Source organism: Muscardinus avellanarius (assembly GCF_963383645.1).
Source record: "Muscardinus avellanarius genome assembly, chromosome: 12".
NCBI lineage: Eukaryota > Metazoa > Chordata > Mammalia > Rodentia > Gliridae > Muscardinus > Muscardinus avellanarius.
The window spans coordinates 65,101,564-65,116,750 of NC_137798.1; the positions used below are offsets into that span (position 1 = coordinate 65,101,564).

Here is a 15,187-nt window from a genome sequence, read left to right on the forward strand (position 1 = left end):
AAACAAGAGTTTCTAAGAAAGAATAACAGAAACAGGATTTTTTTTTTCATGAAAATAGCCCCACCTACTTGGAATTGACAAGGAAAAGGCGTATATGTATGGCTAACTACAACCTTAATCCAGATCCCTAATTTTTATTAAATAAAAAACCATTTTATCTTTCTGAATGAGAAATCTGTTGTTAAGGTGCTCCTGATGTCTAGAGAACAGCCAGTCTACATTTGGAGAATGAATCAGAATGCCTAAGAACATTTAAATAAGGTGTTGTGGGCTTTACTCTTTTTAAATAATTTAAGAGGGATTTTTAAATTGAAGCATAAGAAACATTAAAACAGAAAACCCTGCTTCAAAACTGAAAATACCAGTCCATGAATATTTACTGAGTTCCTGATGACACAAAAATGAAGATCTCACCAATTTTAAAGGAAAAAGACAATTACCTTTTCATGGAATGTGGTTCCCAAACCTCTTGTCTATAGGCCAGTACCAAAATGTGGGAGAAATGTCTACCAATCCATGATGCAAACTGGGAGAAGAGGAGCCAGGAACTAAACACTTAAAAAACAGAACTGATTTTAATTCTTAAAAACTGTTCTTTTCAAGCTCATGCACTTCATATTTTTTACTGCCAAATATTCCTTATGATGATGGTAGGCTGGGTGTGGTGGCGCACGCTTATAATCCCCACACTTGGGAGGTGGAGACAGGAGGATCGTGCAGGTTCAAAGCCAGCCTCACTGGCTTAAGAGATCCTGTTTCCAGATTAAAAAAAAAAAAAAAAATATATATATATATATATATATGTCTGGGAGTGTAGCCCAGAGGTAGAAGGGTTTCCAGGAACCCCAGTACCACCAAAAAAAAATTAAAAATGATGATGGCAGTAAATATTAGTTTTGTTTTGTTTTACTATGCTTACTTATGAGGATAAAAAGTCAATTACTCTTTTTGGTTTCTTTTTTTTTTTTTTTTTTTTTTGGTGGTACTGGGGTTCCTGGAAGCCCTTCTACCTCTGGGCTACACTCCCAGACCTATTTTTATATTTTTATTTAGAAACAGGGTCTCCTAAGCCAGCGCTCGTGGCTGGCTTTGAACCTGCGCGATCCTCCTGTCTCCGCCTCCCAAGCGTGGGGATTACAAGCGTGCGCCACCACGCCCGGCACTCTTTTTGGTTTCAAAAAAAAAACCACAAAAATTAGGTTTTGATGGTCAGTGTATTCAACTCCTGAAACTTGAACCATTTAATAAGTGCTATTCTAACCATACAATTTATTCATTATAAAGGACTGGCTAATTCTTTTTGACAACTAAAAAAAGTTATCTGAATTAAGCTGTGGAGAAATCAAGTTCTTTTTTTTTCAGTACCGGGGATGGAACAACCCAGGGACAGTGGACCTCTGAGTTACACCCCCAGCCCTATTTTTTAGTCTCTTTATTTCTGAAACAAGGTTTCAGTGAGTTGCAAAGGGCCTTGCTAAGTAGCTGAGGCTGTCCGGGAACCACAATCCTCCAGTCTCCACCTCCCAAATGCTGGGACTACAAGCATATGCCACCACACGACCATTAAGTTCATTTTTAATCTATAGTAATATTCTTCATTTAAGAATACATTATAAAATGACCTCTTCAGGTTTTCTTTATCTCTTAATGATTAATTAAGGATCTGAATTAGTGTATACCTTCAAAGAAATTTTATTTGCAACAAATATAAATAACAAATCAAAGTATTAGAGACATTTTACAAATAAGTAAGATCTGAATAAATAGCCAAAGACAAAACAAACAAAAATATTTAAATGACTAGTATTAACACATGGGAAAATATTTGGCTTCACTGGCAATAAGCTATGTAAAAAATTTATTTGGCAGGTAGATTTTTGAATATTTGAGAAAATCAGCAATCTCATATTCTAATGTTCATAGAAAATATTATACAAACTTCCCTGACATCTATTAGGCAGTATTTTTTAAGAGTCTTAACAATACAGAAATCTTTAGAACTAGTAATCTTTTTCTTAAAAATAAGTTCTGAAAAAATTTCAGTTTCAGTTGAAGTGCCATCATGCTCACTGATGTATGTTCAGTGTTGCCAACAATTAGAGCCATAAAGGTCTTTGGCAGGATGTTTAAAGCAATTGTAATCTACATATTATAATAATATGCAGTCATAAAAATAATTTTGAAGAATATGTAATGCTGTGTGAAAATGTTAAAAGTATACAAAATCGACATAACTGTATAATATGGAAATATATGTGTATATAATAAAAAACAGTGTTCTCAGTGGTTCTTTCAGATTTTTCATTTTGTTGGAGTATAGGTTTTCAGAGTAGTTGATAGTGATATCTCCTTTTTAATCTCTTCATAATTTGGGCTGGTTCTCTATTTTGTTGTTGGTTAGGTTGGCTAGTAGATTATCTATCTTGTTAATTTTTTTCAAGAAACCAGCTTTTGGTTTTGTTGATTTTCTGTATTTTTTTGTTGTTGTTCTCTACTTTGTTGATTTCTGCTCTGATTTCAATAATTTCCTATCTTCTATGGGGTTTGAGGTTATATTCCTCCTGCTTTTCAAGGGCTTTGAGATGTGTCATTAGGTTATTTATTTGATGAGTTTCTGTTTTTCTTATATGAGCACTCAGTGCTATGAATTTTCCTCTTAATATTGCCTTCAAAGTGTCCCAAAAGTTTTGATATGTTGTATCTCTTATTTTCGCTTGTTTCTAGAAATTTCTTGATTTTACCCTTACTACTTCTATGACCCATTCTTCATTCAGCAGTGTGGTGTTCATTCTTCACATATTTATGTGGTTTCTCTGGATCTTATCATTGATTTCTAGTTTCATTCCATTATGGTCTGAAAAGACACAGGGAAGTATGTCACATTTTTTTTAATTTACCGGTGCTCACTTTATGGCGCAGAATGTGATCTATTTTGGAGAAAGTTCTATGAGCAGCTGAAAAAAATGTGAACTCTGCTGTAGTTGGGTGGAATATTCTGTATGTGTCTAACAGGTCCATTTGGTTAATGGTGTTCTTTAGGTCTGAAGCATCTTTACTGACCTTTTGTCTAGATCAGTCTAATGGTGTGAGAGGGGTGTTGAAATCTCCCAGTATTATTATATTGGAATTTATGTGTGACTTAATGTCACAAAGAGTTTGTTTTACGAAAGTAACTGCACCTATGTTTGGGGCATAAATGTTGACTATCGTTACTTCCTCTTGCTGGATTGTTCCTTTTACTAGTAAAAAATGACCTGCTTTGTCTCTTCTAATAAGGTTGGGCTTGAAGTCTAATTTGTCTGATATCATAGTTGCTATTCTTGCTTGTCTTGAAGTTCCATTGTCATGATTACCTTGCTCTAGCCCTTTAAGTTTCTTCTACCTTTACTCGTAAGGTGTGTTTCTTGCAAGCAGCAGATAGATGAATTCTGATTTTTAATCCATTTTGCCACTTTATTGGGGAGTTGAGGCCATTTACATTCAGTGTAATTATTGAGAGATGATTTTTAATTCCTAACATGTTGAGATTTTACTTCTGTTTGAAATACTGTTTGTTGTTCTTTGCTTAGTTGTCTGCTAGATGGAAATTCTTGTTTCTCTGGTTCTGGCGTGTATTATTTCTTCCTTGTGGTTAATCTCTTTAAGTATTTTCTCTAGTGCTGGTTTGGAAGACATAAATTCCTTCAGCTTCTGTTTGTTGTGGAAGATTTTTATTTCCCTATCTAATTTGAGAAATAATTTTTCTGGGTAGGAAATTTTTGGCTGCAAGTTATTGTCTTTCAGAGTTTGGAATATGATACTCCCAGCCCTTCTGGCTTTGATGACTTGGTTTGGGAAGTATGGAGTTATTCTAATTGGTTTGCCTCTGAATGTCACTTTTTCTTTTGTTTTTGTTGCCTTTAAGACTCTCTCCTTGGATTCTACATTGGTCAGTTTGATGACTATGTGGTGTGGGGGACCTTTTCTCTGATCTTGTCTAAAGGGGGTTCCCTTTTGTTTTTGTTTTTGTTTTTTTTGTTGTTGTTATATTTGTGGTTCTGGGGATTGAGCCCAGAGGAATTCTACCTCTGAGCTACACCCCCAGATCTTTTTTTTGTGTGTGTGGTACTGGGGGTGGAATCCAGGGGCATTATACTTCCAAGATACACCCCCAGTCCTATTTTTTAGTCTTTTTATTTTTTGAAACAGGGTCTCACTGAGCTGCAAAGGGCCTCGCTAAGTATCTAAGGCTGTCCACTAAACACAATTCTCTGTTCTCCACTTTCTGAATGCTAGGATTACAAGCATGCACTACCATGCCCGGCCTACCCCCAGCCCTTTAAAAAAAGAAATTACTTGAAAACAGGATCTCTGTTGAGAGTCTTACTAGTCTTTTTCAGTTCCTAAGCTAGCTTTGAACCTGCAATCCTCCTATCTCAGCCTCCCAAGTACTGGGATTACAGGAGTGAGCCAACATGTGCACCCCCCCTTTTTTTCATTTATTTACTGTATTTTCCAAGTTCCCAGTAGAATGTATCTCTTAAGATTTAAGAAATTCTTATTAAAAATGGTACAAGCCAGGTATGATGGTGCATGCTTATAATTCCAGTACTTAGGAGGCTGAGACAGGAGATTTTTGGCCAGCCTCAGCTACTTAGTGAGGCCCTCTGCAACTTAGTGAGAACTTGTTTCAAATAAAGAAGAAAAAATAGGGCTGGGGGTATAGCTCAGTGGTAGAGTGCCTCCAAGTTTAATCCCCAGAACTGCAAAAAAAGTACACATTTTTAAAAGAAAATTAAAGCATAAAATTAAAACATTTAATTTCTACCCCTGAAGATAAATGTTTTTTAACCAAGCTATAGGTTCAACAATATAAACAAAAAGTCTCGGTAATAAGTATATTTTGTTTGTTGGAGACAAATTATCTTTTTTTGCCTTCTCTCCCATGGAAACAAACACTGCTGCTCTATGGCACAAGAGTAAAGTGTAAATTATAAGAGAATTACTAAAATTAAATACATCTAGCTCTTTAGAATACATATGGCAGAACCATTATTGCAATTTAACTACTGTGTAGGTTTTCTGTGACGATTATAAGAAGGTATGTAAGGTAAAGAACCAGAGAAAAGAACTATATAAATAAAAATCATTTTTTTATTTATCACTTTTCTTTATATGTGTTGCAGTATAACCTTGAATATTTGGATGCAAGCCATAACCATGTGATCACCCTTGAGGGATTTAGAGGTCTGATGAAACTGAAACACTTAGATTTGAGCTGGAATCAACTGAAGAAATCTGGTGATGAAATAAATGTGTTATGCAAACACACCACAAGCCTTCTCACCCTTAATATTCAACACAATCCATGGCAAAAGGTATGCAACAGACACGTTTATAAAAAAGCAGATACTCTTATTTCACGGCCATTTTTCTCACAATTTTTTTACTCAGTAATAGCCCAATATAGGCAAACTATCTTTGTTTTTCAATACTTTCTTTAAATTCTTCATAGATTTAATTTAGAGTGGCAATCAAATGTTACCATAAAGAAAAGGTTATGATTTTGTGACAGATGTTTTGTAACTTCACTTAAAAGCATTATTGTTTTAATAGTGATTGATGTCACTGACAACTGAAAATCTCCTGAGAGTTTATAAGGATGTATGCCAGGACCCTAGGACCCTTGTGCAATAAGGCACAGCAAAAATAACTAAATACACACACACACACACACACACACACACACACACACACACACACAATGAAAGAAGCACAGTACTGAGGAAGCATAGTTTGACTTACATGTTTTACAGTCATGGATTGCATTCTGCATTATTCTCTATTTTAAATCCAGAAATCACCTCCCTCACAAAACTACCTTATAAAGACTTATGGGCTGTTTTAAAAGGAAATTTGGACATTATTTTTTATCATCAAAAACTGTAATTTCAATATTCAAGAGTACCTTTAAGTATTTTAAATAAGCCCTAAGTTTATAATTTCAAGAATCTTTCTTCCTCTGCTTTTAAAAAGTATTTTAAAAGGTACTAAAGACTGATTGATTCTGTTAAATTGGCCATGTTACTAACTTTATATTGCTATATTTCTTTTAAACTCAGTAAAGTTGAGTAATTTTTTTGCCAAAGCTTATTTCCTGGATGATCACAGCACAGCTGTCTCCCTGTTGCCAAATTGGATGTCAAGGGCTGACAATTCATATTGAATTATACATGGAGCTCACCAGCTTACTGCTGATCTAGATAAATAGGAGTCATTGCAGTTGTTCTTTTAACTCTTCACCATAGCCACGTTTCAAAGTCATGTGATTTCTCCCTCTCATAAGAGTAGAATCATCTACCTACAAACAAAAAAGATTATTAAATATACCTTAATTCTTGCTAATACTTAAAGAATTAAGCCTCTATTTTTGACACATACAATAAATAAGAAGAACATAATTTTTTTTTCTCGGGTTTGGGGATGAAACCCAGAGACATTTGACCTCTGAGCTACACCCCCTGCCCTATCTTTTATTCTTTATTTTGAAACCAGGTCTCACTAAGTTGTAGAGGGCCTCACTAAATAGCTGAGGCTGTCCACGAACCGTGATCCTCTGGTCTCAGCCTCCCGAATGCTGGGATTACAAGCATGCACCACCATGCTGGGCAGGAGAGCATAGTTTTGAATTACATGGAAAAGAATAAAGAAACAATCAACTTCTTTACTATAGTATATGTAATATTTTATGAAAATTAACTTTTTGATATTTTTCCCAAGCCAGCCACACTGAGACTTAGTGTTATTGGCAGATTAAAGACTCTTACACATTTAGATGGACACTTTATTTCTGAAGAAGAAACAACAGCAGCTATGAAATTTATTACTGGAACAAGGATTACTCAGGTTAGAATTTACTGTTTAATAATTCTTACGCTATTTAAACATATAATATTTTCCATACCTATTTTCTGTCATTAAGATTTATATTCCTTCTTACTATATTAATAAAATGTAATTAATTATTGCACTTGTTTTTCTGTTCATATGAACTCCTTTTAAATACTAGCTGATTGTATGGATTGCCTTGATAAACATTGCCCTACAAATTCCTGTAAGCTCACTGCTTTGTTTTGTTTTGTTTTTCTAGTCACCTGAACTCACCAGAGTCCTTTTTAAAACCTACATGAAAATAAGAAACTTTTAATCTTAGAAACCTGAGAAAGCATTTAGTGAATTATCTCCTTAGCATTGACATTATAAGTGTCTGGCTGAAAAGAATAAAACCTGTTAACATGGGAGAAGAGAAAACATCTATATTACCCTGATTAAGAATGTTATCCTTTGGGAGGGAGGAAGAGGGAAATTTCCTAATGTACATGATATACATTCACAAACATATCAATCACTAAGCCAAACATGAGTAGGAGGGAGGGGAGAGGGAATGGGGTGGAAACTGGAGGACTAAATGAGTGATGTGTACATGTATGCCTCTACTATCTTATACCCCATTAAGATGTATGGCTACAATGCACCAAACATAAAGGAAGAAAATATGTTATCCTTTAGCCAAAATAGCTTCAACATCCTAAATATCTCCACTCCAGTCATCCAGCTATTTATTTTTTGTGAGGTATTTGAATATTAATTCCTTAAGCAATGTAATGTTTAATTTTGGATATATTTAAAATTAAGGGGAGAAATTTTTGTTAAAACTATAATTAACATTTTAAGACAACTTGGGAATTTACCTTATGAGAAATCAAAGCTTACTAAATTTTAAAGACACTATGATGTTAGCACAGATTTAGACACATACACCAATGAAACAGAATAAAGACCTGACAGAGACCCATATGTCTGGAGAAACTTGACAAATAACGGCAGCCATTTCAGACCAAGGAGGCTGTTCAGCAAAAGGCACTGAGTCTCATTAAAGACTTCAGTACAAAAGACAAAACTAAAAATATTTTAGAAGAAAATATCAGAGGTTATTTAATTCAATATCATAATTATGATATTGTATTATGAATTATGAATTAAAAATTTATTAAGCAAGAAACAAAGAGCATAAACCATAAAATTGGGTCCATCTACATTAAAATTGATAAGTCCATCCTCAAATGACGACATAAAGTAAAAGAGACAAGCTACAGACTGTGGAAAGTAATGTGCAACACAACTATCAAAAAATATTTTTTACATATCCAGAATATATAAGAAAAAAGACAACAAAATGAACAGAAAAATGGGGGAAAATTTTCAATAGACATTTCACTGGAGAGAATATCAGAACAGACAAATAAGAAAGATAGTTCAACACACAAATAATCAAGAAAATTAAAATTAAACCACAGTGACCTACTAATTAAAGCCTGTCAATGTCAACTTTCACCAAGAATATGAAATAACAGTTTGGTATAATAACTTTGGGAAACACACACACACACACACACACACACACACACACACACACACACACCTATAGCCCTACAGTTTTATTTAGGGGCATATACTCTAAAGAAATTCTTGCATGTACGTACTAGGATACATGCACGAGAATATTAGTGACAGCAGTGTTCAGAATAGCAAGGAAACTGAATCAACCCCAATGTTCATTAACAGGAAAGTAGAATACTATATAGGAATGAATATATGAGAGAATACTATATAGGAGTGACATATAAATAAATACAGCTACACAGAGAAGCACAGAGATCTCATGAATATGATGCTGAACAAAAAGATCAAGTCAGAGAAAAACATTATTCAGTTCACAAAGTTCAAAATATTTAAGAATGACATATTGTTTATGGACACAATCATAGGACTACCAAGCAAGTGAATGGTAAACAAAATAAGGAATGTAGGGGAGGGGCGCTGGGGATTGAACCCATGGACGTTGTATTTTTGAGCTATACTCCCAACCTTTTTTTTTTTTAATTTTGAAATAGTGTCTTTCTGAGTTACTAAGAGTCTCACTAAATTGCTGAGACTGGCTTCAACCCTGTGAAACTATTGTCTCAGGCTCCAAAGTACTGGGATTATAGGCATGTACCATCATGCCCATTTTAGGGATCTTTTCTCATGGGAAGGAGAGGGAAAGGCTTGGGATGGGGCCCACTCTAACAGAACAGGGAGTTTGTAGGGCATTAGTAATAATCCAACTCCTCAGCAGGTTTTATGACTATTGTGTGTATTACAGATATTTATTATGTTATTTATCTTCCCTAGGAAATAATACTCTTTATGTATAAATGAACCTCTTATGCTATTACTCTTATTCATTTTTTTATTTTATTAGTTATCTGTCTTAAGACATTCCAGTACTAAAGAGGAGAGACCACGGATACTTAGTATATGGCCCTCTGCCAAAATTCTGACACAGATTTCAAAATTAGGACCACATTTACATCTAAGTGGAAACTGGTACTTGAAGGTAAAGATTACTTGTACTAAACTTAATATAAAAGTTTAATTTAATTGCTTTTAAAGTCAGCCTTGATTTGTTCATCATAAAGAGGGTAGAGATAGGTAAGGAGTATAAAATTTAAAAAGATGAGTTAAAATGGGGAAGGAACACTTAGGATCCACCCTCTTGGCAAACTTGAGTACAGAGGGATGGGGGCCCACTGTAACAGAACAGGGAGTTTGTAGGGCATTAGTAATAATCCAACTCCTCAGCAGTATACTCCACCTGAGTATTATATACTCAAGTATATAATACAATATTTTTAACTTTAGTTACATACAGTATTGTACAGTGGATCTTCAGAATTCATTTACCTTGCACAACTGAAACTTGTGCCCCTTGACCAACATCTTGCTCTTTCCCTTTGTCCTCAGCCCCTGACAGCCACATTGTACTCTATGACCCTATGAGTTTGACTGTTTTAAATTCAACATGTAATTGAGATCAATGTATACATATCAAATGAAGTTGTATATCTTATATGTGTACAATTTTAAGTTAATTATACTTATAAAGTAAAAAATAAGACAATGTTATCATTGCTACTTTAAAAAAAAAAGAAAATAAGAATGTCAAGTTGTAGATATATGTCACAGGGACCAGGCCTAGACTGTCATTACCACAGAACTAAAGATTTAGAATCAAAGTAAGCTGAAAACTAAGAGGTAGATTCTGATAATATGCCACAATAGGCCAGCAAACTTTTAAGGATTAGAGCCAGACATCAAACCAAAATTTGAGTGGCAAAATATCGGGAATCTTGGCAAGAGAATAGAGGAACAAGCCAGTACTCAGTGAAGCAAAAGGGGAAAGGTCATAGAGCACCAACAACTTGCTGGTGCCATAACTCACCAGGGTCCTTCCTAGAGCCTGCTTTTCAGATAAAACTGAGCTAAGAGAGATAGAAATTTGCCAGAAATAGAAACTAGGCTAAGAGAAGCCCTTACAAGTGGAAAAGTGACATTCTTTTGATTATGGGATATATCCTGATATTAAGCTACAATACAGGCCTAGTGACAGCCTTGGGCAACCCCACAAGGAAATCTAGAATTATAATGGTCCTTTAGATTTGTCCCAAATCGGGCTGAGATGGCCAGGCTCTTATATATCTTTATTATTGACTCTAGGCCCACCTAGGAAGGAGTGTGACCTTGGCAAGGCAGCTCTCTGTAGCTGAGGCAGTCCTGGAGGGGCAAGTCCTTCCTTGCAAGGGCATCTGACTAATACATCACAGTGTCCATAATACCACAAAACCTTCTATTAGAGCTTTAGTCTTACCAAATTTCACTTTTTTATAAACTTGAACTACATAATATTTTTTATTCCTGAAGGAATTTTGATTTTTATGCCTCTTTAATCTTATAACATTGAATTTATTTACAAGATTCAGAAGTAACATATAATGTGAATTATTGTATAGATAACTGCCTTAAATTTAGATGGACAACATCTCTTTGAAATCACAAATTTAGAAAAATTGGAAAATTTGAAATGGGCATCATTCAGCAATAATAATCTCACTAAAATGGAAGGCTTGGAATCCTGTACTAACTTAGAAGAGCTCACATTAGATGGAAACTGCATCTCAAAGATAGAAGGTAAGGTACTTGAGAACTTTGAAGTCTCAAAATATAAACGTCTAAACAACAAGAGCAAAAAATTTGAACCACAGAGGACAGAATTTGTAAAGAGGAGGAGCCTAGAGAAGTTGCAAGATAAACCGTTGTATGCAATGGGTCCAGTGAGTGGACTTTCACCTCCTCTGCTTTTTTCTCTCCTCTCCTCTTTGCCAGTGTTCACCATCTACTACCATTCCTGCTACAAGCTAGGGAGTCACAAATGTCTGTAAATATAAATAAATGAAAAAGTGAAATTTATTTTGAAAAAGATAAAGCAGCCCAGTTCATGGAATTACATTTGTATTCAGCAATTTAGAGACGAACAAAATTACACTCACTGTACACTGAAAATCAAGTGTACTCTATATAATCCCTTATATAGACCCACATCTAAGTACAGTTTGACAGCTTAAGTAATGTCTCAATAAATAACAAGACTGATATATTGTGACTGTTTAAAGTTGGTATTAAAACATATCTTTCTGGGCTGGATGTGGTGGTGCACACTTGTAATCCCAGCGCTTGGGAGACTGAGACAGGAGGATCACACAGGTTTGAAGCCAGCCTCAGCTACTTAGGCCCTCAGCAACTTAGTGAGACCCTGTTTCCAAATAAAGTATAAAATAGGTCTAAGAGTATAGCCTTGAAGTAGAAAAGCCCCTGGGTTCCACCCCCAATATCAGACACACAAAAAATACATAATCTTTCTGACCCAAAGACAAATGAGAGATACTTTTCCTGCCTTTCCTCATCAAGTTTCCTCATTTAATTTGGAAGTTTCCTAAATTCTTCATTTCTTTGGAGGTTATGCTTATCTGTAGCTAAAAATTCAGAGTTTGGAGGCTGTTATAGATTATACTAGGTCAAATATTTCCTGACTCCTTCCCAGCTTTATTTTATTCTTACCCTCCTTTAATGCTTTGAATCTGGAAATTGAAAGATAACTATGCCTTACTAACAACTTCCTCTTATTCAACCACTCAAAAAATCATTTCCATTAATTCTGTAATACCTTAGAAGTAGATTTTAGTATGTACCTTTTATAAGTAAGAAGATGAGGCTCATAAGTTACATAATTTACCTGTGTTCCCAAAACTAGACATGATACTTGTCTTTCAACTGAACTATGCTGCCTACAATTAGAAAGTGTCCACAGTTCATGATATATATCAGGGTTAGATTCTGATGTGAGATGCCATTTTATAAATTTATGTATGCCCAGAAATGTCCTAGAGCATTTCTGGGAATACAATGGTAGAATTAGGCAAAATGGTTCTCTTTAATACAGATGAATCTATAATGAGTAATACTTTCCAGTATTGCATTCTAACTTCTTAATGTTTTAAATATGGGATAGGTGATTAGTTGGAGCTTTGTGTATAGTTTTTGTTGTCATGAAGGTAAAAATTTTAATTATGTCATTTTAAGATTATTTGAAAGAGAAATTATTTCCTTAATGCCTTTCCTAAGAAGAATGAATCCATTTAGAAATCCAAAATTAGAATTAAACATACAGGATAGTTCATTATACACAAGATTATGTCCTTCTGAAATAAAAGGAAAATTAGTGAGGGTTACAGAATCCTTAAAGCCATTCAAACTTAGAAAAAATACAAAAGTAAGAAGAACAGCCAGTTATTTTTTAAATCAAAGTTTCAATGCTGCCTGAATCTTTTCTTGAATTTTCTTGTTTTTCTAGGCATTTCCAAGTTGACTAAATTAACCCGCCTCAGCCTAAATAATAATCTTCTCACTGGTTTGGAAAAGCATACTTTTGATAACATACTTCATCTTCACTCCCTTTCTCTTGAGAACAACAGAATCACTTCACTGAGTGGCTTACAAAAAACTTTTACTTTAATTGAATTGTATGTAAGCAATAACTATATTGCTCTCAATCAGGAGATCTACAATTTAAAGGTGACCATCTGGGTATTAACTTTGTTTCTTACTTATACTATGAAAGAAATTCACATTCACCATACAGAATATAGAAAATGTAGAAAATTATGTAAAAGAAAATTAAAATAAGAATAACAAGGTTTATTAAAATACATTTAATTAATTTATATGTACATATAAACATGTGTGTAACATTAATTATCTCAATCTTGGCAGCTTTCTGGGATAATTTTGTGGGAGGTTACTGGGAATCCAAACATACTCCCTGAGTGCCTTCTCCTTTATTTTCAAGGATTGTCTTACCTGGGAGAGCAGTAGAATTCTTTGATAATTTTCTCTGTCAGTACAATTCTTGATTATCTTTCATTCTTTTTTTTTTTTTTAACCAGTAGTTTCAACTCTTTCTGGCCACCTTTATTCAGATTTGCTGACTTGATTCCACTAAAGGAACCCCTCATACAATGCTACTGTGTAACAGGCTTTACAAAAGGATTTCTAGAGCACAGAATGGGCACTTGCTCCAAGTGTAATATGACATCATTATTTCTTAAGTTCAGTGGCCATTTTCTACCACTGGGAATCCTAAAATGTCCTCTCTTTTTGTGTTTAATATATTGTAGGACTTTATCTCCTACCAAAAACTTTGGTTCATTTCCTGTTTTTCCTTATATTCAGTCCCCTCCCATTCTGTCCCTACAATATAACTTTTAAAGCTACCAAGGCAACCTAATGATCAACATCAACAACAAAATTAATCATTTTCTTAATATGATGATATAGAAAAATTTTACTCCTTGTTGTCTTTACCTCTTTTATCCACATTTATCCAGGGACCTTCCTTTACAGTAAAGGCGCATCAGTGTCTAGTTTAATAAGAAAGCACAATTTCTCTTGAGATGAATTCTGCTACCCTTTCAGAAGGTGAAAGTACTTCATTTATATATCCCTCTTAAAATGGTAATGTCTTTCATTTCTGTTATATTTGTACCCACACACACACCACCACCACCACCACCATTACCATTTAATAGACCACTATTCCATAAATAAAATCTGTCATAAACATCTCAGAGTTTTCTCTAAGCCTTTACCAATGAGAGATAATATATTGAATAATAATATCCTAAAAAAGATTCTGATCATATAACACAGACCACTGAAATAGTGCACAAAATTATACCTTAGTGGTCTGAAGGGATAACTCTTGCATTTAAAAGTACACTTAAAACACTACAAATTCTATAAAATTAAAGATGATTCAAGTTCAAGGTGGTTAATCTCTTAAAAGGAAAAACACTTGATGAACTGTGATATGTGTATTATTATTACCTAGGGTTTATTCAACTTGGTCATTCTGGACATGTATGGAAACATTATTGTATGGAATCAAGAAAACTACCGGTTGTTTGTAATATTTCATCTTCCAGAATTGAAAGCCCTGGATGGAATCTCAATTGTAAGTTTTTTTATAACTCATAACATTTGGCCCCCACAGCATATTCATATACTCATAGATCATAATCATTTCAACACTGCTTTATCAATAGCATGATATCAAATCTTACTATTCTTATTAGAATTTAGGTCTCCAAAGCTCATTTAATATTTGGATTTAATTTTTTCATCAAGGTAATTCTTATTTGTCTAAAATGAGATGGAAAGGGGTGAAGATGTTGCTTATATTTGTACCCACTGAATTCAGTGTCTAAAAAGAGCATAATAGGAAAACTGTGTTTTAGAGCTCTACCATCCTCAGGCCTAAAAAACCAACTTCCTGTTTCTTGTAAAAATATAACTGTTAAAAGCCGGGCATGGTGACGCACGCTTGTAATCCCCGCGCTTGGAAAGCAGAGACAAGAGGATCACACAGGTTCGAAGCCAGGCTTGCTGGCTTAAGAGATCCTGTTTCCAAATAAAATATATATATATATAAAATAGGTCTGGGAGTGTAGCCCGGAGGTAGAAGGGTTTCCAGGAACCCCAGTACCACATATATATATATACACATACACACACATATGTGTATATATGTACATATGTGTATATATACACACATGTATATGTGTATATACACACATATTTATATATGTGTGTATGTATGTATATATATGTATGTGTATGTATGTATATATATATATATGATTGTTAATAGTTAAGGGGGAAAATTGTGTGTGTGTGTGTGTGTGTGTGTGTGTGTGTGTGTGTGTGTCTTTTA

At 34.4% G+C, this 15,187-nt stretch overlaps 1 protein-coding gene across 1 annotated transcript in view; it reads left to right on the top strand.

Moving 5' to 3' along the window:
* The window catches only part of LRRC9 (leucine rich repeat containing 9), a gene marked incomplete at both ends in the record, with an annotated part of 106,522 nt that overhangs the window by 52,407 nt on the left and 38,928 nt on the right, over positions 1–15,187 (top strand). Inside the window, 6 exons of the mRNA XM_080707300.1 lie at positions 5,166–5,357; positions 6,760–6,885; positions 9,284–9,418; positions 10,872–11,049; positions 12,770–12,990; positions 14,306–14,428. Of these exons, the coding sequence (XP_080563426.1) occupies positions 5,166–5,357; positions 6,760–6,885; positions 9,284–9,418; positions 10,872–11,049; positions 12,770–12,990; positions 14,306–14,428 (975 nt within the window). The remainder of the gene's footprint in view (positions 1–5,165; positions 5,358–6,759; positions 6,886–9,283; positions 9,419–10,871; positions 11,050–12,769; positions 12,991–14,305; positions 14,429–15,187) is intronic.